The sequence below is a fragment of the Amphibalanus amphitrite genome, unplaced genomic scaffold (assembly GCF_019059575.1).
Source record: "Amphibalanus amphitrite isolate SeventyFive unplaced genomic scaffold, NRLGWU_Aamphi_draft 000452F_arrow, whole genome shotgun sequence".
Lineage (NCBI taxonomy): Eukaryota > Metazoa > Arthropoda > Thecostraca > Balanomorpha > Balanidae > Amphibalanus > Amphibalanus amphitrite.
In genome coordinates this window covers 339794-364640 of record NW_024881946.1, presented here as the reverse complement: position 1 = coordinate 364640, position 24847 = coordinate 339794, and the positions used below count along the sequence as shown (strand labels likewise).

The 24847-nt window shown below is 57.6% G+C and overlaps 1 protein-coding gene across 4 annotated transcripts in view; it reads left to right on the top strand.

Moving 5' to 3' along the window:
• LOC122391741 (homeobox protein OTX2-like) overlaps positions 1-21587 on the top strand; it is a 66948-nt gene extending 45361 nt beyond the window's left edge. For 2 of the 4 annotated variants that reach the window (XM_043385963.1, XM_043385962.1), the window contains exons 2-6: positions 10289-10437; positions 15587-15765; positions 17279-17569; positions 18581-18775; positions 20700-21587. In XM_043385963.1, coding sequence (XP_043241898.1) covers positions 10293-10437; positions 15587-15765; positions 17279-17569; positions 18581-18775; positions 20700-20813 — 924 coding nt within the window. In that variant the 5' untranslated portion in view covers positions 10289-10292 and the 3' untranslated portion in view covers positions 20814-21587. Of the gene's footprint in view, positions 1-6342; positions 6567-10288; positions 10438-15586; positions 15766-17278; positions 17570-18580; positions 18776-20699 lie in introns of those variants that run through there. The other 2 variants (XM_043385960.1, XM_043385961.1) reach the window with 2 other exon arrangements.
• Positions 21588-24847: the final 3260 nt, after the last annotated feature.

Here is a 24847-nt window from a genome sequence, read left to right as displayed (position 1 = left end):
CCGGCACGGCGAAAATAACAGCCGGTCCTCAGCACCCAGCCAGGCGCACTGTCCATCAATGCGCCGCTCTGGAGAGGCTTACGCATTTGAACGAGTCTCTGAAGGGTGGAAAGATAACTTCTTACATTATTACGTTTGTGGAATAGCGCTGACCTAAGGTAGGTACTTCTTAGCTTCGAAAAGGCCATAATAACGTTACCTTTATTGCATCAGTTGATTTGGTACACAGTTCATACAATAGAAATTCCTATTTTGATTGATTGTTTTTGTCTGCCGACAAATTCAACTTTCGTTGTAAACATTTTTTCTGTGTTTAATACAAAAACCATGGGCGGCAAATATATTAATACCGCTTACTCTACAACTGGAAGTGTCCATATTTGAACGCCCGAGAAGCGACCAGCTCCTCAGTGGAATGATGTCCAATCAATCGCACACGTTTGTGCCGGTAGTTGTTGGTTACAGGGGCCGACCGCCGGCCCTGGCGCCATGTCCCCTATCTCCACCACACTGGGGGCGCGCTGTGGTGGGCGGGGGCGTGTAGTTGAGGTCACCCTCCTCTGCCGGGAGCGTTGGTCCAGGGCCGGGCGGCGCTGCCCAGCCAGACTCCAGTCCGCATTTGTGATGCGGAATAAGACAGCTGCCGGGAACGGGCATGACTCCTTACCGTAGCCGCGGTGCACCGGTTAGAAAACCGCAGCGATACCCTCGGATTCAGAGAACCTGACAGGCCGTGTAATGCAGACATGTGATGGGAGCTGGCGGCAGCTGACCCCTGCCGTGCAAGGCGGCGGCAGACGCTAGTTATTTCCCGTCACGGGAGGTTCATTTCTCTCACGGATGTGGTTTATGCGTCACAGGAGGGATATCGCCTAATGAGCTCGTGATGTTTGGAAGGCCCACCTCATGTAGAACCCAGCCAGTTAGGGTGGCAGGAAAACGTCAAACTGCGCCTTTTTTAGAGGATCCTCAGTTATCCGTAATTGACCAGGGCAATAGGAATAGGGCCGTGTTTTTGGCCGCGCTTCGGTCGTGTTCCGCCGTCTCCGGGGCTGCGTTTGAACAGTGAGCCTGTCGGCCCTGAGCAGTATCCACTGTCCAGTCGATGTTCGAGCAGCGTTCAATGTAAGCACTAAGCACAGACACTGCCTCAGCCGTGCACAGACAGTGCTCGGTCGGCTTTTCGATTTCCGGCAATACCGGGAGCGTCCTCAGTCCATTTCCCTAGTCATCAGCTCACTTCGGGTGACAGTGACTGTGCTGCTCCGTTGCCCTATGTTCGGTGTCTGTACTTTGTTCCACAGAGTGTCCCACAGCTCAGCCTCTCAGGGCGCCCCACGGCCGGCCGGCCGGCGCCCCAATCTCAGCTCCTCAGGGCGTTCCACAGCTCAGCACAGTACCTCAGTCCGCAGCTGGCCGACGCCCCCGGTCAGCTCCTCAGGGCGCCCTGCTCAGTCCCTCAGGGCGCCCTGCTCAGCTCCTCAGGGCGCTGCGCAGCTCAGCTCCTCAGTCCACAGCCGGCCGGCTCCCCGCTCAGCCCCTCAGGGCGCCCCGCTCAGCTCAGCCCCTCAGCAGCCGTCCGGCGCCCCCGCTCAGCCCCGCGGCGGCACCATCAAACGGCCGCCGATGTAAAGGCACCCCTCGCCGCTGGCTAATTAGCGAGTTATCAGTGGCGGCCGGCCGGCCGGGGATGCGCGCCGCTGCACGGGCCGCTCCACGCCACTTCATCTGGTCAGCTCGGACAGACGCAGACGGACTGCCACAAACAGCGGGCCGACTGGCCGGTGTCCATTACGAGTTGTCTGGTGATCTCACCAGCCCGTCCGGTCGGGGCAGGGACGGTCGCGGCTGGTTTTGTGCTGCTCCACTGTATTTGGTCTCGCTGCATTATTTCTGTTGTTGGATAAATAGGGCTCGACAGCTGATATTCCCTCTGGGTGCTGACCTGAGCCCTGACCCCGTCCTCCGCCCCGATATGGTGTCTTGCTGTCGATCGGCGATCCGGCCCGGTACTGCTGAGCTGAGACCTGTCTGTTCTCACTGAGCTAAACCATACTGAGTCGCAACTCACACTGAGCTGAGTCTCGCTGAGCTGAGTCTCACCGAGTCCCACAGAGTCTCACTGAGCTGAGTCTTATAGGACTGAGCTGCGCTGAGCTGAGTTTCTCTGGTCTGAGTCTCCCTGAGCCAAGTCTGTGGTCCCGCTGAGTCACGCCGGGCCGAGCTGCGCCGAGAGCCGAGCACGAGATGGCCGTCCGGTCGCCGTCTCCGCCGTCCGCCGGCCGGCAGGATCCGCATTCTCGCACGCCACGGCGCAGCACGTGTGCCGCAGAGGCGGCTGGCCGGCCGGCCGGCCGGCCGGGGAGCTGGGGGGGGGGGGGGGGGCTCAGCTGACCGCGATGGTGTCTGGCGCTCTTACCACACAGGGAGAGGCCAAAGTTCCCACCCGAGCACTAAGGCTTGGTTTTTGGCAAGGAGTTGTCACTCGAGGGATTGTAAAGCGCCGATCATAAACTTCGTTTTACCGCTTTTGGTCCACAATCTGCAGTGTTTCAGCTTCCATAGTTGATGACAAAAAAAAAACTGCATGGCTTCCCCACATGGCAGAAGGTTAGGAGATCACCAGTGGTTCAGAAAAAAAACTATCCATTTTGTATGTGTATTTCCGCCACAACAATGAGGAGAGAATGTGAAGAGCACTGCAGAACTCAGGTTGTGGAAACTCCACGCTATTCACCCATCCTGCTATACCCGTGTGAAGTGCTGCTGATGGATGGACCTGTCGGGCCCATGACCCAGTGTGGGTTCCCAGCGCTGTTGCCGCGCGGTCCCTGCCTGCTGGGCCCGGATAGTGACGGACTGGGGCGTCTCGTGGCCGTGTCCCCTGTCAGCCGGGGCGCCGCCCGTGATGGCCATCAATTTCCCCATTATCGCTGGCCGCCGCGCGGCTGTCCAGGTGCCCCCTGACCCGCTCCGCCCACGGCCGGCGCCCGGCGTCACCTCGCGCCGGGGCTGACGGCTGGGTCCCGGCGCGGCTGATTAGGGGTGACGGGGGCGGGCCGGCGCCGCCCCACTGTCCGCCCCCGGCCGCCCCCGGCCGCCCCGGGCCGGCCCGGCACCCCGCTCAATGGACCCGTCAGCTCCGCCGGCCGCCGCCGACAGGTTGGGCCGGTACCGACCGGTCACACGGACCGGAAGGGGCCTCAGCGGTGATAATGACCGCCGGCGGGGGTCACCGCGCGGACAGGGTGTGCAGCCCGCCCTCCGGACGGCCGCTCCATGACTGGTGAGACCAGCGTGCGACCGGCGCCTTCTCACGCTCCCACACTGAGCACTTCTCCGGGAACGTACCCAAATATTCCTGGCACCATTGCATGCTATTTACTAGGGGGATGGCAAACAATAGAACATTCAGTACATAAAATTGTCATCAACTTTACCTTACGGTCAATGCTAAGCAGCCCGTGGGATGGGATAGCACAATCAATTACTTTGAGTCCACTATAAAAAAGAGCCACATTTTGTTGTTGACACTTGGCGCGGCGCGCCATATCGCAGCTAAAATTGTTTTATTCGATTGAATCTTGCAGATGTTTGCACCTAAATACCTATTGCACCTTCGACAACAATTGTATGCGGAGCTTGTGAGTGAATTTTTCTTTCTTTCTTTCTTTCTTTCTTTCTTTCTTTCTTTCTTTCTTTTTTTCTTTCTTTCTTTCTTTCTTTCTTTCTATCCTTCTTTTTTCTTTCTTTCTTTCTTTCTTTCTTTCTTTCTTTCTTTCTTTCTTTCTTTCTTTCTTTCTTTCTTTCTTTCTTTCTTGCTTTCTCTCCTCTCCCTCTCTCTCTCTCGTTTTCTCTCTCAATCTCGTTCTCTCGTAAAAAAAGAAATTGGAATTTATCAAATATTTATGGTTATCAACCATTCCAAAGTGCTTACACTGCGGCTGCTCCGTTCCTCTGCCCCGTCGTTCCTCTGGCCCCGTCTGACCCGGCCCGCAGTCCCCTGCCGGCTCCCTCCCGTCGTCACCGTCGCCCCGTCGACCGACGGCGAATCGTCCGACTGTGTCCATTTGCCGCCGCCGCCGCTGTTTGCTCTCTAAGCTCGCTCTGTTTATTTGGTCTGGCATTAGCGCGCCACAAGAGGCGCCATGGCGCGCGGTGCGGCGGACGTGACGCACACAGCCGCGCCGCGCGCTGCGCCGCTCGTAATCGCCATGCTGAGACTGCGCCGCCGCCGCCCGGCTAGGAAAACTTCACTGCAGAGATTTGCATTTTGAGGGTGGCTTAGTTAACATGGTAATGTAAGGCGATTGGGCTGTTGGATTCATGTTTGCGAGGCTAATGAATGACTAATTTATCCTTAGTTTGTCACTTGTCTTCCGTTTAAAAGTGAGAAATTGTGAATTCCACTTAATACTTTATGTTATCTCGTTTGATTAAGCGATGGAGGTACAATACATGTACATGGAACATAATAGGTAGATGACATGATAAGCACTGGCTACATTGGAAATTGGATAATGGATAGGCATGCCATTTCGAACACAAAAATCGTTGCGTTGCCTTTTGCAATGTCGCATATGATAATTATTAGTAATTCCTTCATATGATAATTAATTGATCAATCATACGGCAAACATTTAACTTTTGGTTGCCTGTTACCTCCTCCTGTACTTTGGGCAATGCAGCAGAGCAGAACCGTGCGCTCCTTCGCGTTTGGTCATGATGTCAGAACGGCCGACCGACCTCAAAGCTCCCCAGAGTATACCTGACCGACCTCCCCAGAGCATTGTCCTTCAGCCGATGGCTGTGTACTGGCCAGCTGATGATGCTATCCGGGCCGCTGGGTATCGCGCTCAGCAGCCCTTCAGCAGCTGTAGCCGAGCCGTCGGCCGCCTCCGCTTCTGTCCCGATTGCTGCCTCTGTTAGCTTCTGTTCAACTAGCTGCTGTCCGGCTGCTGCTCGTGCTGTCGCTCTAGATGCTGTCCCGGCTGACGTCTGCCCCGGTATCCGTCCCGTCTGTCCCCTGTACCGGGACAGCTGCTGTCCCAGCGGCCGGACGGGACAGGGGCAGCTGACAGCAGGGCCGGACCGGGACCGGGGTGCCGGCGCCGCTGGTCCCGGGATCAGCTCGATCGATTTCGGCGGCGGGCGCAGCTCTGGGCAGCTGGTGCGGGGCGGGCTGTGCCGCGCCGCCGCCGCTCTCCTCTCCTCCGCTCGATACACCCCGGCGACCGGCGACCGGCCGGCGACCCCGCGGGCCTCAGCGGCGACCCCGCGGAGAGCCGCGGCTGGCTCTGACCGACTCTGATCTGCCGCGGCTGACCCGGCGCTGACCCGAGCTGACCCGGGGCCGACCCGGGCTGACCCAGGGCCGACCCGGGCTGACCCGGGCTGACCCGGCGCTGACCCAGGGCCGACCCGGGCTGACCCGAGCTGACCCAGGGCTGACCGGGCAGGGTCGCCGGGTCGGGCCGTGCGCCTCGGTCGTGCCCCGCTCCACCTCACTCCCGTCCCGGTCGGCCGGCCGACAATGGTGGCGGCCGCGGCCGGCGCTGACAGTTCATCATTTAGCACGGTGTCGTGTCGGCCGTCAGCAGCACATTGAGCGGCCGCTGCGTGAAATCACTGCATTGTGCCGGCGCGGCCGGGACGCCGCTCCGTCCCTCTGGCTGCCCATCTGCCGGCGTCGGCTGCCTTTGTGCAGCGGCCGGCGCGGCCGTGGCCGGTCGCTCGCTCCGCCCTGCCGTTCCGCCCGGCCGCGTGCGCCGCTGCCTTTACAGCGCAATTCGCCTCGGCCGCGCCACAATGGGCGCAGCGCGTCCGACGCCATTTTGTTGGCTGTTGTCGCCATGTTTGCTGCTCGGGATGGGCCAGATTACAAACTTTCCGCCCGATCGGCGGCGGGGCTGACCGGGGGACCGAGATCTGACCCGGGCCGGGCTGACCGGCCGGCCGGCGCACACCTGACGGTCCGCCCGTCCGGGCGCTCCCGGCCCGTCCTCGAGCGGTGTGCCCCTGTCACCGCCGGCCGTCACCGGCCGTCACCGGCGGCCGTCCATCATCGGCGGCCAATTTGTGCGCGCAGCCGGCGAGTAATTGTCGGCGCGGCGGTGACAGGTCGCGGGGCCGCGGCCGTGTCGCCGCGGACCGCCCGCCGGGCCGGCGCGCCCGTCCGCGCCCCGCCCGCTCCCGGTCCGCCTCCTCAGGTAGCCGAGGAATCCGCCACCATTCATGCGCACCTGGCTGGAAGTAATGGCGCAATTATCGCTTCCGCGGCCGCCCCGCCGCGCCGCCCGGCCGTCCTGCCGTCCCGCCGGCCGGCCGGTCCGGCGCGATGCTGTGCCGCCGCGGCGGCCGCCCCGGGCGGCGGTGGCGGCGGCGGCGGCGGTGCGCCGGACGGCGGCCGCCATTCTCCGGCGGTGACTTGGTGGCGGCGGACGTCCACGCTGTGCAGTGGGCCGCGGTATGAGTCCGAACCGGCTGGGCGTGCAGGCAGAGCTGGGACCGTGCGAGCTGGCGTTCGCAGACGTCAAGAGGGAGACCGGCTACCGGGGCGTCGGCAGGTGAGAGGCGGAGGGGTCGGCAGAGCAGCGCGGCTCGGGCGGAGCGGAAACGGGCCGCTGCGGGTCGGCCGGCCGCCGGCGGCTTTCTCGGCCCCGGCGGCTGGGGCCGCACCGGGCCGGCCGGCCGACTGCTTAAAATGGACAGCGCTGGATTTTGAATTGATATGGGCTGACGAACTGTTGTCACCCGTGGTCATTTTTTATTTCTTTTCCTCTAAACATTTTTACCTGGTGGCTGGTACATTGATCAGCGTTTCATTGAACTGGTGCATTGGTCCGTTCGAAAACCTGCTTAGCGCTTCGGTTGCAGTTTCAATGACTAATTTGTAATGGTATTAATCCGTTAGTCATTATATTTTACCAGCTTTGCCACAACTGTGGTATGCCTACAAACATTCATAAATGCTACCGGTCAGCCATGTCGTTTCGGGACAGTCATTATCCATACCTATTGCTGGATTTATGGTAGACATAACTAGTATGACGACACGGTAATTGTGTTCTTGATTGCTACGGTACATGTAGGTATCGACAGTAGGATGTAACTAGTAGGTACTGTGATCCATTATAATTATCGGTATTCACAGTCTTGTATGCTGCCGGCATTTGGTGCCATTCTCTTGTCAGACATGCATTATAACATCTTTATGTTATTAACAAAGGCGACAGCCTTGCATAGGTATGCTCGAATGGCGAGCTGATTGAATTGATTTCAAATTTCAATTACAATGATTTTGTGTGGATACCTTTGGTGGCCAAATATCCAATATGCCAAATCATATCCAAGACGTCGTGTCGGATGTCAGCTTTGATGCAGTCGGTACCTACAAACTACCGTAGATGAAATGGAACGAAGCTGGCTTTCGGTGCTAAGGTACCTATTGTCATTTGCCGCATGAGAACCTACACGTATCATAAGGAGCGTGTTTTAGGCACTCATATACCAACTTCAAATATTATTTTCGGCCTTCCTGTATGGATAAAATTATAACAGTGTGCCCTATCACTGAATACTGATCGTTTTTCTTCTAATCTAACCACAAAACCCATGGGGAAAAACACTCTCCACTGAAGTAATTGCTGTCAGTTCAATTTGTCTACAGTTGCATGCCTTCCCTCGCGAGTCGTTTCTGGCGGCTGCGCCGGGCCGTGTACTGCGTGGGTGTTGACTCGCTACAGGTGTATGTATAGGTGTGTAGTGTGTAGGTACTGTGTAGGTGCGCCGGCCGGGCGTGGTGCACGCTCCGTCCGTGGGTTCCCAGGCGGCCGCGTGCACTGTGCAACAGCGGCAGCGGTGATTGGCCGCGCCCCAATCTGCCCCGATCGCAGCAACCACCGGTTTGCTGTGGGCGGCAGTGCACACGGCACTCACGGCGCTGTGCGTGCCGTGCGCAGTCCATGCGGGGTCGACCGGGGGCCGGGGGGCTGCGGGAGCGACCGGCGGCCGCTCGGTGCTCCCGGCCGGCCCGTGAGCCGACAAACACTGCCGCCGTGATCGGAGCGAGGTCGGACTGCGCGGCCGGGCCCGTTTCCTGTCGACGACTGACTGACAGGCCCCGATTAGATGGCATCGCTCGATTACAGCGCCGATTGCATGACATATGAACGCCATTATCATCGCAATGGATCTTATCGTGGCCGGCAATAAAAACACCGGCCGACAAAAGTGTCAGAATCCCTCTATCACGGCACATCGGGCGTGCACGTCACCCAGTCAGCGGCGGGCCGCGTTTCTTTGGCCGCAGACGGTGGAATGCTGCCGCGCCGCGGCGGTCACATGCCGGCCCGGCCCGCCCGGTCGTGTTTCCGCTGTCGGCGGCTATGTCCCCGAGACGGCACGTGGCGTGTATCCGCTTATTGCCGCGACAAAAACACAACAAATGAGTGGCGCTGCCGTGTTGAGCGTCGGCCGGAGCGCCGGCGCCGCTCGCCGCGTGACGCCGGCCGTGTTTGTAGCCGGTCCTGCAGCCACGACAGGGCTGTCGGGGCCGGCGAGCCGAGCCATTGTGTCCCCGTCCCGTCCTGCGACTGACCCGCCGGTCGTCGGGTGCCCACCTCGGGTGCCCGCCTCGGGTGCTCACCTCGCCGACGGCTGCGGTGCTCGGAGTAGCCGATAATGCCGACTTCAGCAGCCAACACCACCCGATTTCTGCGCTCCGTATGCACTTCTTACCTCGACTATCTCGGTGTAACCGGGCCTTTCGACAGGCTACCAAAGCCACCAGTCCTCGCTGGCTGTGGTCGCGCTTATGCTTAAAAACTCCATTTAAAAGCCATTTGGCAGGCGTGGAACTGCGCTCACCGGACACATGAGTGTTTATTATATATGTACGGACACAGATGAGTGCTTATTATATAATAATATTATAGATACTGACCTGGCTGGGGGACGGTACAAAACTTCTAACACATCCCTGAGCTGCAAAACACGCATTATTTTTAGCTGAGAATGAATGGTTTATTCTCATCAACATGTTCACAAAGTAATCAAAAACCTATAACTCAGTGTGTCTCTAGGTCGTTGCCTATGTATTGCGGTTAACTCGGCTAGTTTTGATCGCTAGTGGTGAGTGCAGCCATGAGCGTTTATAACACTGCAACCCACTCCTTGTCACCTTCTGCCTATTTGAATGGCTCCGGCCGAAGGAAGAGGACGGGATAGCCTCCTCCCCGGGTCGGTGGCGGGCGGAGGACCGCCGCCCCCGGCCCCGCCGCCGATCCGCGGCCGATGTGGCGCTGCAGCTCCGCCGTTAATTGGCGGCACCGCCGACCGACCGGAGCGCGGTCCTTGTTAGTCGTCGGGCCGGGCCGCCCCGGCATGCCGGCCGCCGGCCAAAAATGACGCCCTGCAAATCACAGTCGGGTGCCTGGCCGGCCGGTCACGCCATCGGTGCCGTATCGCGGCCGAATCGCAGTCACAGCGCGCCTCATCGCAGGCAAATCGCAGCCACATCGTAGTCAAATCGGAGCCACATCAGTGGCAAATATCGGTGAAATAAGGCGGTGCAGTGCCGTCGGGCAGACGTAGCCGATCGGCGGCTTTCCTGCCCGGGACATCAGCCGTTACCAGCCTTCTGTTTGGCCCGTCATCCGTCCGTCATTCATCCGTAATCCGTCTGTCATTCATCCGTAATCCGTCCGTCACTCCTCCATAAGTACTGCGTCCGATTTCCGTCACCTCCCCACCTACAGATCTCTGCAGCTGGCGGCTCCTTCCTGCCCCAGTGCAGCGACGGGGCGTGTCCCGCCCCACGGCGCAGTCGAGCCTTCTCCGCTCGCCTGGGCCGCTTAACTCGCGTGCACACTCGATAATCATGTGCCTGACCAATGGGCGTTCATTATCGTGTTAGCGCCGAGTGATGCACTACCAAAACACACGTGTGGCGTTGCATACAGTGAATATTCGTATGCTCGTTACGAGTGTGGGCCGTCCAGTTTGTGCGCTGAGGCCATTGGGCTGTCGTTAGCTGTGTGCTCTGTCTGTCTGTCTTATTCTTGTCCCCTTTTCTTGTTAAAGTTTTGCCTTTTAGGCCCTTTTATATGTTCTTATGTGTGATCCCTTTCCCTACTTCTCCGTTTATTATTTTTTCCTGTTTGTGAGCATGGTGATCATCATTTCTTAGCTCTCTGCCTGTCACCCGTTTGTCTATCTGCCTGTCACCCGTATGTTGCAATGGCGTCTGCTCTGTCTGACAGCTGTCTCTGTCTCTCTGTGCCGGCAGTGCGATGGCGTTTCCGCCGTTCGGCTCGGCGGCGCACGGCGTGGCCAACGGCGCGGCGGCCGGCATGCTGCCCGGATACGCCGTCAGCCGGCCCTCCTACCCGGTCATGATGTCCGAGGCGTTCCCGCCGGGCGTGCCCTACGGCGCCGGTAAGTACCAGGTCCAGTACCCGCCGGCAGTGAGAGCGGGCAGCATGAGCCGATCACACACACGACTCTGGTCAATTATAAACATGTGCGCAGATGTCCAATTCCATCAAACAATACTGAGACCCTTTACGACGCTTGAGAGCAACGATCGACAGTACTCAAACATAAACCGCCAGCTAAAGCCTACCATTTGCCTGCTCTCCCGACACGGAGCACTGCCTATTCCTAAGACGCGAATGGTCAGCAGCGGAAAGTTATCGGAACGCACTACAAGTTGGTATAGAGAAGCACCAGCAGGTACTGCCCTCATCTCACTGCGTGGTAACTGGTAGGTATTCTTCTTTCGACAAAATGCTATCTGTCACTCGGAAATCGTAACAGCAAGACGCGCCTGGCTCAACCCCTTAGCTTGGGTTCATCGTGATATGCGTTTTCCTCCCAGTTTGGCAATGCTATACAAATGCTTATATTTGTTCCCAAAACAAACTTTTGCCTTTTGTTCCCACACTAGGCATATAATTTATTTCATGATAGACACAATCGAAGAAGTGGAGCATTGCGCGTCTCTGTGCAATAAGCTCTGATCGACTGATAGCATAGCATTCGAGTTATTCTCAGTTTTGTCGAAAAAAGAATGCATATCATGCAGTAACATGAGAGCTGTATTTCATTGGCACTATTGCAATACCACTCAGCGGAATGCTACCCTCTGTTCTATCTTTGAAAGTCGTTGAATAATATTTTGATTAGCAAAAAGTCATAGCTCGCTGTTTTGTAGGGGAGAGTGGGGCAAAGCGGCCACCCGGGGCAAAGCGGCCACCCATCGTTTTAGCCCTTCACAGCTGGCGTCAGTTCCAATTTATGGTTTCCAATTATACTTCTCTTCACGGTCGTTCGAATGAGCCAGACCGGGGTTTCAGGCCCATCACCATTGTTCTGTGAAACACGGAAAAGCATTTCTTGCCAGGTTACCAACTATGTTTACAATTTTTAAATGTTATGTTATTCCATAACCGTTTGGAATTTTTATAAGCGTTCTTGTCCATGCATTGCATGGTTATCGTACATGTATTCTACCAATTTTAATGTTTTTTACCCCACTAATAGCTAAGCTGGAATATTTTTGTCCCGGACGGTATGCGCGGGGCAAAGTGGCCGGGGCAAAGTGGCCACCCCCCAATTGGCCATAAGCTGCTTCCATCTGGATAAAAAACATTATTTATATTCAAATGTGTCGTCATGCATTCATCTTGGCCACTTTTCAGTTGCATGAGTTACCAAATAATGCAATTAAATGTTTTTTTTTCATGAAAATCCTTTCTTTGTTTACCTACAGATGGAAGATGATAAAGTAACCATCAATCCTCGCTTAACCTTGTCACCATCAACTACCCTAGTCGTACACGAGGCAACTATTTTGTTTCTCATGTCGGGACTTGAGAAGACGCCGGTGGCCGCTTTGCCCCAGGGTATGGGGCAAAGTGGCCAATATGCATAGGTTTAAAGTTTTGTCAATATCTTTCATATGTGAACGCCTTTGGAAATAAAACGCAGTTGAAACAAAAGCCAACTTAATAGGGATCACATTGGTATAGAAAGAATCTTTCCAAGTTTAAAAATCAAGCGTTGGCATCGTGAGAAGCGTTAGGGTGGCCGCTTTGCCCCACTCTCCCCTACTGTAGCCGCCCTCCTTTCTTTCCTGACTGTCTCGGCTCGGTCCCTGCTGAGTGTGCGGTCTGCTGGGGACCAGACCCCCCCCCCCCCCCCCCGTCAGGCCCGTCCGCTGAGCGTGCCGCGGCATCCCGTCGCCCGTCGCCCGTCGCCGCTGTCCCATCAATCCCCCCGCCGGCGGGGCGGCGCGGCCGACGCGGCCTTTTATCCCGCTCGGCGGCGCAGGTCGTTGCAGTGTTGTCATCTATGAAATTAATTTCTGATCAGCTTATATCATCCCCCGGGGCGGGCGGCCGCTCTGCGGGACCGGCCGGCCGGCGCATCTGCCCGGCTGCGGCGACTCCCATGTGACCCAATTTGGAATATGACGCCCGGATAATGCTTTGTCGCCACCCCTGGTAATTTGATTAGGTCCGATCTGGAGCCGCCACTGGGCGGGCCCGGCTGAAAGCGCTGCGAGTGCGCAAGCGGCGGTCGCGCGTGCCGCCTCAGCTGCTGACGCCGGTGCTGTCCGCCATTTGTACCACCCAATTAGGTGCCCAAGAGGGCGACAGTGATTGCGCGGCGCGCGCCGTCGCGGCGGCCGGCCGCGGGGATTTGTGCCGTCTGCCGCCGCGGCCTCCTCACCGGCGTCATTGTGACGGATTTCCCTGAACTGCGCCAAATAATTGGCTCGTTAGACACGTGCTGCTGCATTATTTACCTGTCTGGGATAATACGCGGCGGTTTTGCCGGTTTTCTGGTCGACTGGACGGTATTGGGTGGGCGTATTTTTCCACGTCGCTGTCGCGGAGCGTCTCACGCGACAGGAACTGGGCGCCCGCCGCCGGGATTGGCGGGATGGGAGTGGGGCGTGAGGTACGCCGGTCCGGGCACGGCCCGGGCACTCCGGAGAACGGCCGAGTGGTGGTCTCGAACTACATGTATTGTGATGGAGAAATTCGTGCTTCTGGCGTTCGACGAGTTTCTGCTACTGGCTTGTAAAGGTTAAACTCCCCTTGGCCTTATCCTTTTCTGAACACAACTACCTGGTTGAAGGCTGTATATAGTGGATAGCATGTAAAACTAAGCTATCAACCTTTCCTGCGGCGTCTTTTCATTGTGCCGGTGCTGTACCCAGCAGCCGTTGCAGCTGGGGGTCACAGGCCACGTCCTACCCCGCTGCGGTTTTCAGTCGGCGCTGTCACAGTCGCTCGTGGGACTCAGCACCTTTGTGCGGGGCCGGAGCGCTCCTATTGATTCCGCGAGCTGGGGAAGCCGTATATGCGAGCTGCGGCGCTGACCAGGCTGCCCCGGCGGGCCGCGCTCGCCCGGTCCTCCCTCCGCTCCCCTCCCGGGCACCCGCCGCCGACAGGGCGGGTCGCTGACACCGAGCTGTCGCCGCCGGACACATGTCGACCGCCAGCGGTTTCAGACGACACCGGAAACCCTTCGCGGGCCCTGCGGCCGCTCAAATTCTAACGGCCATCAGAACAGTTAAAGGTCGGCGACGTAGGCTTCAATTCGTTTTGTAATTTGTGTGACTGTCAGCAATGCTTGAAATATTACTGGCGTTTATTGGCGGCATTTCTTATCCCTGTTGTTTACCATTCCCGGACCATCTTCTTAAAATATGTACGATGAAGTCAGCTGCGAGGAATCGATTCTATCAGCCCATCAGCGCGGGTCAAAGCACGCAAATCGACCAGGCCGTCTGTCTGCTCTTCCCCTAAGGCCGTCTCAGCGGCGTTTGTGCTTAAATATTCAGTAAGGCACACGTCAGCTCTTTTTCAGGTGATAAAACGAAAACAGAGAAAGGCTTGTAGGCACATGTCATCTTCACTTTTCGGCGATTTTGCCTACTCTTCTAGCAGTCCAGTGTTGTATTTGTACGATGTACGCGTTTGGCTTCCTTTGGACCACAGTGGATGAGCCACCGTCTCGGTCAGTTCGGCCGTAGGCTTCGGTCTGACTCTGTCTCGATGGTGACTCTTAGTCACAGCGTGAATCACGAGAGTCGTGACAGACGAGCAGACAGACCGAGTCTCAGTCAGCGTCCGACTCACCGGCAGACCGACTCTTATTGAGAAAACCATGCCGACAGACGGACCGATCCGACTCAGACAGCCCTCCAGCTCCTGGACGAGATGTCGCTGTGTCTCCGCTGCTCCTTGCCTTTCCGGCTGACCCGGCCCGACTCGGTCCCTGGACGAGATGTCGCTGTGTCTCCCCAGCTCCCCCTGCCTTTCCGGCCGACCCAGCCCGGCTCGGCGGCCTGTCGGCCCTCCAGTCAATGCCGGGTTCGCTATGAATGCTCGCCGGTTTATTGTCGGCTATCGGGAGGCGATCTGTGGCCGGCGGCCGGTGTCTCCGTCTCTGCTCACGGTGCACTGTGCAGTGTGCAGGGCCCGGCTCACTGTGCACGCCGGGCATGGCGCGGCTGTCCCCCCCCCCCCTACTCCCCCGGTGATCGGTCAGACATCTGGGCGTGGCACGGCGACCGGGACGGCCTCAACTGCAGACGGACAAATGGACAGACAGACAAACGGACAAACTGACAGACAGACACACGGTCACAGATAACACCACGCCCAGTTATGTTTTGCACGTGTTGGTCAAACATGTTCCCTAATCATCATTCGCTGATCTCATAGGACCGGGTGTGCCACTATGTCATCTCACTGACACAGTACCTATGTCACAGTGTGTCACGGTGCTACTGTCTGACACTCTGCCACTGTGTCACCTTTCTGTGGCACCTCTCTGAGTCTCTGACACAGTGTGTCACAGTGTGTCGCTGTGCCACTCTGTCATCTCTCTGATACAGTGTGTCACTGCTGTACCACTGTGTCAGTCACCCTCTGACGCTGTGCCACTGTGTCATCTCTCTGACACAGTGTGTCTCTGCTGTAGGTACCACTGTGTCACCCTCTGACGCTGTGCCACTCTGTCATCTCTCTGACACAGTGTGTCACTGCTGTACCACTGTGTCATCTCTCTGACGCTGTGCCACTGTGTCATCTCTCTGACACAGTGTGTCGCTGTGCCACTCTGTCTGACGCTGTACCACTGTGTCACCCTCTGACGCTGTGCCACTGTGTCATCTCTCTGACACAGTGTGTCACTGCTGTACCACTGTGTCACCCTCTGACGCTGTGCCACTGTGTCATCTCTCTGACACAGTGTGTCACTGCTGTACCACTGTGTCATCTCTCTGACGCTGTGCCACTGTGTCATCTCTCTGACACAGTGTGTCGCTGTGCCACTCTGTCTGACGCTGTACCACTGTGTCACCCTCTGACGCTGTGCCACTGTGTCATCTCTCTGACACAGTGTGTCACTGCTGTACCACTGTGTCAGTCACCCTCTGACGCTGTGCCACTGTGTCACCCTCTGACGCTGTGCCACTGTGTCATCTCTCTGACACAGTGTGTCACTGCTGTACCACTGTGTCAGTCACCCTCTGACGCTGTGCCACTGTGTCATCTCTCTGACACAGTGTGTCACCTCTCGGCAGGCGCCGGCGGTAACGGTCGGAAGCAGCGCCGCGAGCGGACCACCTTCACACGACAGCAGCTGGACATTCTGGAGGCGCTCTTCCAGAAGACGCGCTACCCGGACATCTTCATGAGGGAGGAGGTGGCCATCAAAATCAACCTGCCCGAGTCGCGCGTCCAGGTGGGTGCCTACTGCTGACGTCCAGCTGACGTGGGACAGGCGTGACCGTGGGACAGGCGTGGGACGTTCTTCTGGCGCTGGCTACTGATGGCACAGTGATTGGAGCAGTGGAAAAAAATGCCCCCAGATTGACACTTGCGCGCTTGTTAATTTGGACAGCGATGGAACATTTGGAGAATTGCATGCTGATTTTTGTTCCGGAGCTGTAAGAACTGCGGCTCATTGTGCAGGAAGCCGGCGCGGTGTTGGCTGACCGGTGTTTGAAGCGGTCGGTCGGCGGTAACCGATCCGCTGTCACTGCGGCCGCTGTCTCGGTGACAGGGCGTCAGGTGACACACACAGCTGAGGGACGGCGTGTTTTCCTGCCCGCCCGCCGCCCTATGCACGGCACATCTGCAGCGGCTGGGTAAAAACGCCGCCGCTGCATTGTTGACCGCCGCGCCGCGCCGCGCTGCGGGGGGAGGAGGGGAGGGAGGGAGGGGTCACCGCTGACCAGGTGTGCCGCCGGCAGTCGATGTGACGCACGCGCCGCCGCCGCCACCCCCTGGACTCGGACATAGACGGACAGGTGTCGCGGCAAACGGGTTTTTAACCAGTCGATAGCGATATCGATGTGACAATCGGACACCGCGAATAAATTAACAATGATTAGTGTCAGCGGCGCTCAGCAGGATCACATGTCTTTTGGCTACAGGCTGCATTGTTCTAAGGCGTCATTGCACGGCGAGGGTTATGCCAATTTTTCACATAACTTAGCACCTTCATAGTGAGTGTTTATGGACACCCGCAATAGCCAATGAGAATAAAGTTCACCATTGAGCTTTAGGTAGATAATTTGACTTTATCACATTTTAATAATATTTTTAATCATCTTTTACATCCGTTATAAACGACACCACTAATTACCATGCTATAACCAATAGGTATATAAAGAGTCAAAGACAATGCTACAACCAATATATGTGACGGACGCTTTTTGGCAACATCGTTAGTGCCAGACCAGCCGTAGTACGGACCATCGACCAATGTCAAGCATAGGTAATTGATAGCTAAAGAAAAACACTTGCTGCCTTATCGTTTCATCAGTCCCAGTGAAGTCTGAGGCTGGTCCAAATCACATGCAGTAGGAGCGGCGGACGGAGAGCGGTCCCCGGCTCTCACACAGCGGAGAGTGGATGGCCCACCGGCCGGCCGCCGACATTGAGTCAGTGTGGGTCGGCCTCTGGAGCCGACGGGTCTGCGCCGGCCGGCCCGCCGACGTGCCGGGACATACGGAGCCGCCGCTGGCCCGTCTGGGCAGGGGTAGGGGGGGGCGCACAGTGACCGTAGTGGGGAGCGGGGGTGACTCGGCAGCCACACACTGCCCGTCGTGGGCAGTGCTCGGCGGTACACATGGCACCGCACCGGCCAAAGGCTAGTCGTGAGCCACCACTCTGGCCGGAGACTATTCCAGTCTCACCCAGCCGCCTATCGTTTGTTGTTTCCTGCTGACACCGCCCTCCTCGCTCCGCAGGTGTGGTTCAAGAACCGCCGAGCCAAGATTCGCCAGCAGGCCAAACAGACGACCAGCAACGGCTCCGGCGGCGGCGGCGGCGGCTCGGGCCCCGACGTCAAGCCCAAGGCCAAGCCGCGCACGCGCACGCCGCCCACCGCGTCGACTCCGACGCACGCGGCGGCGGTGACGCCGGTGACGACGGGCACGCCGTCGCCGCCGGTGGTGGGTCCGCGCGACTCGCCCTACTCGCCGCCGGTGTCGTGCTCGGCGCCGCCGGCCATCAGCTCGGCGTCCGCCGTGCCGCACCAGGTCAGTCCCCGGAGGGGAGGCGGGGCGGGGACGGACAGGGAGGGAGTCCGCCGTGCCGCACCAGGTCAGTCCAGTCCCCGGCGGGGAGACGGGGCGGGATGGGACAGAGAGGGGGTCCGACGGGCACCAGGTCAGTCCCCGGCGGGGAGGCGGGGCGGGAGTGTCAGAGAAGGGTCCGACGGATACCACCAGATCAGTCCCCGGTGGGGAGACGGGGCGGGATGGGACAGAGAGGGGGTCCGACGGGCACCAGGTCAGTCCCCGGCGGGGAGATGGGGCGGGAGGGACAGATGGGGGGTGCGCCGGACACCACCAGGTCAGTCCCCGGCGGGGAGGCGGGGCGGGGAGGGACAGGGAGGGGTCCGCCGGACACCACCAGGTCAGTCCCCGGCGGGGAGACGGGGCGGGGAGGGACAGGGAGGGGTCCGCCGGACACCACCAGGTCAGTCCCCGGCGGGGAGGCGGGGCGGGGAGGGACAGGGAGGGGTCCGCCGGACACCACCAGGTCAGTCCCCGGCGGGGAGACGGGACGGGAGGGACAGGGAGGGGGTCGGACGGACAGTATTTAGGTCAGCCTCCGAGCCGCGGCTGCGCCAGCCCCTCCGCGGCCGGCCGGTCACCGCCGTCTGTCTGTCCTTACGACCGGTGTATGAGGTCCAGCGCGGTCAGAATTAGAAATAGCTGGCAGTATGGGCGGAGGTGCGCCGCTCTGCGGTCGGAGACCGTCGCCGCAGACGGACGGCCTGTCAGCGTGTGCGGCTGACGGCAGCCGAGCGGCGGGTGGTCGCCTCAGTCACAGGGGCCACAGACCTGGCCCGGCCGGCACCGCGCCAGACGCCCGACCAGCTCCTGGAAATTCCACAGCTCCAAAAGCATCTGCCGTTAACGCCAACATAGAATGTAAAACCGGATAGCATCCGTTTCAATAATTTCAGTTAGAAAACTTCCAACGGTGTTTTCTGTCCAATTTTCAGCCCGCTCTAACGTTTCTCCCCCTCTCCCGCTGCACAGAGTTACGGCGGCGGCTACAACAGCATCTGGAACCCGGCGGCGTCGCTGGCGCCCATGGGTGACCTGACCGGTCAGGCGGGCATGGAGCGCTCTTACCAGCCCAGTCAGCCGGCGGCCAACGCCTACTCGCAGTACGGCGCCTACTACGGCAACATGGAGTACCACCTGAACTCGCACGGCCAGATCAACCCGCAGGTAAGGCCACCACTGCAGGCGCACTGCGCTGACGGCCAGCGGGCACCGGACGAGCTGGGACTAGTGGGCTCAGCCTGGTCGGGAGGGATGTGTTCCAGGCGAAAGGGATGAGCAGTGGTGTGGAAGTCGTGTGACCCACCCGGGGCAGGATGGCAGGTCCGGGTGCCGTCCAGGGAGAGGTAGTCTGGGAGCTCGCCATTGACCAGGCTCGTTGATGGAGCGGGACTAGGATTTTGAAGTCGCTTTCAGGGCGGGATGGGGGAGCCCATTGGCCATGGGACTCATGTGGGACTTCCTAGTGGAGACGTGCCGGGTCTCGAGGCCCGACCCAAGCTGGCGAAGAGGAAGCTCCGGGACTCGGGGAGCCCAAGAACACGGCCTCGGTCCGATGCGTCCGATGTTGCTGCTCGGCCGGCCACTGTGGCTGTTCGCCTGGCCGCTATGGCTATCCCGGCGAGCGATGTGGCTGTGCCGGTCCCCGACAGATGGGGTCGTTGGCCCGGCCGGTGCGACTGTTGGGCTGTAACTGTTCGCCCGGCCGCTCTGACTGTTCCCTGCCCGGTGTGGCTGTTGGACTGGCCACTGTGACTGTTCGCCCGGTCGATGTGGCTGCCCGCCCGGCTGGTCGCGACTGTTGGCCTGGCCACTGTGACCGTTCGCTCGGTCGATGTGGCTGCCCGCCCGATGTGGCTGTTGGGCTGGCCGGTGTAACTGTTCGCCCGGCCGGTGTGACTGTTCGCTCGGCCGATGTGACTGTTCGCCCGGTCAGTCACGACTGTTGGCCTGGCCACTGTGACTGCTCGCTCGGCCGATGTGGCTGCCCGCCCGGCCGGTGGCGACTGTTGGACTGGCCACTGTGACTGCTCGCTCGGCCGATGTGGCTGCCCGCCCGGCCGGTGGCGACTGTTGGACTGGCCACTGTGACTGCTCGCTCGGCCGATGTGGCTGCCCGCCCGGCCGGTCGCGACTGTTGGCCTGGCCACTGGCCACTGTGACTGCTCGCTCGGCCGATGTGGCTGTTCGCCCGGTCAGTCACGGCGCGTCGGTGGGTGTGTTGGCGCGGCCGTCCGTCCGTTCGTCGCGTGTTGGCTATCGGGCCTATATCGGCCTCTGAGATCGGTATCTTCCCGGGCTGCGGCTGGACGTTTTCCTCGTCCCACGCGGCCGATGTGTCAGCAGTGGACGGATCGCTGTCCGTCGTGCCGGCCGGGTGAGCCGGCTGTATGTCGGTGACCGTCCCCCTGGACGTCCGGCCGGGCGCAGAGAGCCACCAGGCCGGACAGCCGGTGGTTGTGGCCGGCCACTACTGGAAATACCGACGGGACGGCAGACGCCGCCGAGCTGCGCGTGACCGGCCCGGATCTCTGGCCGGCGCTGCGGTCTCCGCGGCGAAATTGAGCCACTCTGAAGGGAGTTCTCGGAGGGCCATCTGCCCGGCTGACGGCGGGCGGACACAGAGTGGCCGCACCGTGCCACACCTGCCGACCCGGACCCGCTGCGAGCACCCCGGCTCCTGACGGGGGCGCTGAGATGTCGGGCACGGCAGAGACTGAGCCGGACGGCCTGGTTAGGACTCGGGCGTCTGTGGCAGCCCCCGTGCTGCCGCTGAGGTCCGAGAGAGGTGCCGCGGAGGGCAGGAACTGAGCCGGACGGCTGATGTGCGCCGGATGTCGGCAGCCTGTCTGCGCCACAGATCCCGGGAGGATGTGGGTGCTAGGTAGCCGGCTAACCGAGGTATTTAGGCTGGGCTCAGGATTTGGCGCATTCCCATGGTAGTTAAGACACGATAAGGTCCCGGGACTCGCGTGTAGCGGCCGCTCTATGCGCCGCTGTGATATTCGTGGTGATGTTACACCAGTGTGGCGGACCGAGTGGACTGGTCGCAGCCGAGTCACTGCTGACCAACTGTCTGTTCTTGTTCCAGGTGAGCAGCCACCTGAACACCATGAGCCAATCGCAGCAGGGCGCCGGCCCGGCGGCGCGGCACGGCCTCGGCTCCGAGTTCGACTACCGCTACCAGAACTTTCAGGTGTTGTAGGGGCCTGGCGCACCGGTCCACTGCCGGGCGGAGGGAGGCAGCGCGCGCCACCGCGCCGCCCCCCGGCCGACACGGACCTGCCCCAACGCCAGGAGAGTCGCCGGCCTCCCAGCGCGTCAGCTGCTGAGGCGCGGCCATAGTGCCGAGCGGCCTGCCGAGAGCGGTGCCGGCGGACGGCCGCCACCGGTCGCCGCCAGCTCCACGTTGTGTTTCTATGTGCGCGAGTTAGCGGCCGCGCGCGCCGCGACGGCGCCGCACCGTCAGCGTTTCCTGTGATAGAGAGGACACCAGCTTACCTAGACTGTGCTTAGATGAGCGTAGCGCGCAGTGGTCACCAAAGACGCGAGGTCGGGGGGCGCGGACGGCCCGCCGGGGGGCCCGCCTCCAGTCGGCCACAGCCGGCCCTTGGTGTTCGTCAGCCCCAGAGGCGCGGCGCGCGAGCGGCCGATGCGTTTGATCTTCATAGATGTGACACGAGTGTGTATGTGTGTGTGTATGGCGCGACTGACCTGGTGTGACGCGGGTCGCCGGGGTCGCCGGGCGGGCCGCCAGCTGCAGCGGGGCCCGCGGGGTCGGACGGTCAAGCCGAGCCATGGGCGCGTGTGTGTGCTGGGGTGTGTATATAGCAGTGCGTCGGCCGCGGGCGCCAACGACGCCCGGCCAGCCCCGGCGGAGACGCTTGCTGTGGCGCCGAGCGATTGTAGGAAACTGTTGAATAAGTACAATTTGGGGACAGCAGTGCACGTATGTGAAACGAATAAAAACAGAATGTAACCGAGTCTGTATCGGCCGCTGAGATGAAGGAAGCGCGAATGAAGGAAGAGAGATGAAGGAAGTGCGAATGAAGGAAGATAGATGCGCCTTCGGATGACCTGATGAAAGAATGGCGATGCTAACACTAAGAATATAGGCTTACGTATCCAGTCGCGATTGTTTTTCGGTTCGATTCTATCACAATTGCATTCGCGATTGGAGTCGGCGCCCTCCAATCGCAAAGGCAAGCGGGGGGGGCCATGGCCCAGTGCCCCCCTGCCTACGCCCCTGGATACTCACTATAGGTAGCTTTATGTTCATCTTATGAAACCCAAGAATCAATCAAAAAGCACAAAGTGATAGGCATATGTCGGCATCGTGCTTTCGTCACATTCGCCGCCTTTATCATCTTCTATGTAATGGTGTGATTCCGAAGCACGTAGTTTGTGTTTTTTTATGGTATTGCAAACTTATGCATCTTAAAGTTACCGAAGTTAACTTATCTCATTCCGTTTTCGAAAACGCACTTCTCTCCGCCACTGAAGCGTGGATAATGAAAACGTACAGTCTCAAACTTCCGTTTCAAATAGTTAGGGAGTGCAAACAGCTTGCAATTGCAGTAGGTAGAGCTATGTATGTTTGCGAGTATTCTGCAAGACAAGACGGATGCATGACTTGTGTGATGCGCCTGAACGTACGGCTGCACGTTAGCGTGTCGCCTGAACGTACGGCTGCACGTTAGCGTGGCGCCTGAACGTACGGCTGCACGTTAGTGTGATGCGCTTGAACGTCGCACGTTAGCGTGTCTGGGCAGCTCAAACATCAAAGGACTCGGAACGCCAATCAAGAAAATTCGCTGAAAGTTTGGGAATAAAAACATGATAGGGTAGCCAGCACATGAACTAGAGTTTTGTTGTACCAAACGCCCTGCACCCCGCACTTGCAAAGCAAGGACGTCCAACGAAACCGATCACATTGTTCGTTAAGCCGTGTAACAATGTTATGTTTTACATTGGTATGAAGGCTGTAGCAAGTGGTGTCCCTTTTCCTCCAAACTATCATGTCAAATGGTTTGGATCACGGCTCGCGCACCCAACTATCTAATTTCGGTGTTTTCTTGATTAAAAGTCGTTCTTCAGCTGCGGTTTTTCAGTATGCACGTGTATATGTAGTACATATACCCTGGTACATACCTACAACAGGATCGGCGATCGGGCCGTCCCGCTGTAAGCGAGCGGGATGCCGCACGCTCAAACACCGCGATACATACTTTTATATCCATACCTTTATACATACCTGTATACGCCTTAATGATGGTAGATCTTCTGTGGGATTTTTTGATATTATCGAAAAGTCCATCCATCTGTTTTGGTCCTAGAAGTAAAATAAACTTCACCAAAAAAAACAGCTCAAGGCACTTATCATATTCCAGACCGATTTCGGCACGTTTCAGTACCATCATCAGTGGGCATACATGTTACATTGTATTCATTGTATTCATGTAGCCGACATCACAAATGCCAATTGGCCCTGGTGATGAGGTGCAACACTTGCACAATCATGCAACACTTTTAACACTTGCATGTGCTCAAACGCAAATGCACTTAAACATATACACATATAATTACACACACACTCCTAAATTTTAGCTTTCATAACACGTACGTGTTTGTGACGATATATCAGTAATCAGTATGAGCTGTTTTTGCAGCAGCAAACACCATTTTCACAACAACTAGCATGTATACTATAGTTAGGTAATGGTGTTGCTATCGCATATATTGTTTGTGCAGTTTGTTTTTACTAATTTCTCAGATATATCATATTTATCAAATATGATACCTACCTATAGTATATGTCATGTACAGTCTTTCTTAAAAGTACCGCGCAAAGTGACGGTGGATCCATCAAGCCTGACCGAGAAAGGGCCTGCTATAGTTTGAAAGTCACCGAACGACCAATTGACCTGGGGAATTGACATCCTCGTCCATTCTCTACGTCAATTGGTCAGTGACTTTCAAACTAAAGCATGCCCTTTCTCGGTCAGGCTTGATGGATCCATCGTCACTTTGCGCGGTACTTTTAAGACAGACTGTACATTAATGATACATGACAATACAAAGCTAATACAAAAAAATCGTAGTCGTTCAAAATTCATAAATCGCTACATCGCTGCAACACTCGGATCAATCGTTACAGTCTTTTTAAAATCGCTTGAGACTCTCACTGACCTATTTGAAAAAGATGCCAAAAACTCAGGTCCTTCATACCTCAAGGCACTTCAAAAATAAAGCACCAGGTGGTGGACACTGTCTATACGTAACAATCTGAAGGGGCACAGCTGAGTTTTTGCCATTTAAGCTTGGTTTTTCCCCATGTACATATGTACAAAGATTCCAGCGTTCTAAGGTCCATGGCTGTTGGCGGTCTTCCTAGTAGGTATATGAAAATCCGAAATTGAAAAGCGGGTGTTACACTGATCTGAATGATCTCTAACACATGACTGGGGAGGAGATGTCAGCATTTTAACCGTTCTCTCAGAGATTCCTAAATGCTGGCTTACTCTGGTGTTCAGGCGTGCACTGGTAGAACCAATGTACGAGCCCCCGCACGAGGGGCAACAGAATTTGTATATCACGCCAGAGCAGCACATTTTGGGAACTCTATCTTTGTATTTGAAAAAAGAGCCTATCGTCAACCGGTTCCTCAGAATGATTCTACGCTGGAGTACGAAAAACATCATCTCACGCTCTCAGTCCCAGCGGATAAAAACAACACCTAAGAAATTGAGCCTAGTAGTCAGGTAGTCAGTAGGTCAAGGCCCTCTAACCCTGTAGGTAGTCAGTACCTATATCGGTAATAGCATGTTTTAAAGCTTGAGACTGTTCTCCAAGGTACGGGAAAGTCACGTATTTGCTGAGGTTGGGCACATCAAAAGATACTGGTACCCGATCGTATTGTTTGTTGAGGAATTTCTTCACTTCGAAATGGATAAGAGGAGAAGGAAAACCATTATGTATTTTTGAAGAAAGATCTCAGGAAGTTAAGCTCACAATCAAAAAGTTGATAACTGGAGCATAGCTTGTAAGCTCTGTGGATGGCCGATTGCAATACTGCCGCCTTGATCGCCTTGGGAATATGATAACTGGTCATTTCCGGTCATTTCCATCTGGAATATCATTTCCGGTCTGATCATTTCCGGTCTGGAATATGATAGGTAACTGCCTTTAGCTGTTTTTTGGTGAAGTTTATTTTACTTCTACGACCAAAACATGAACTGC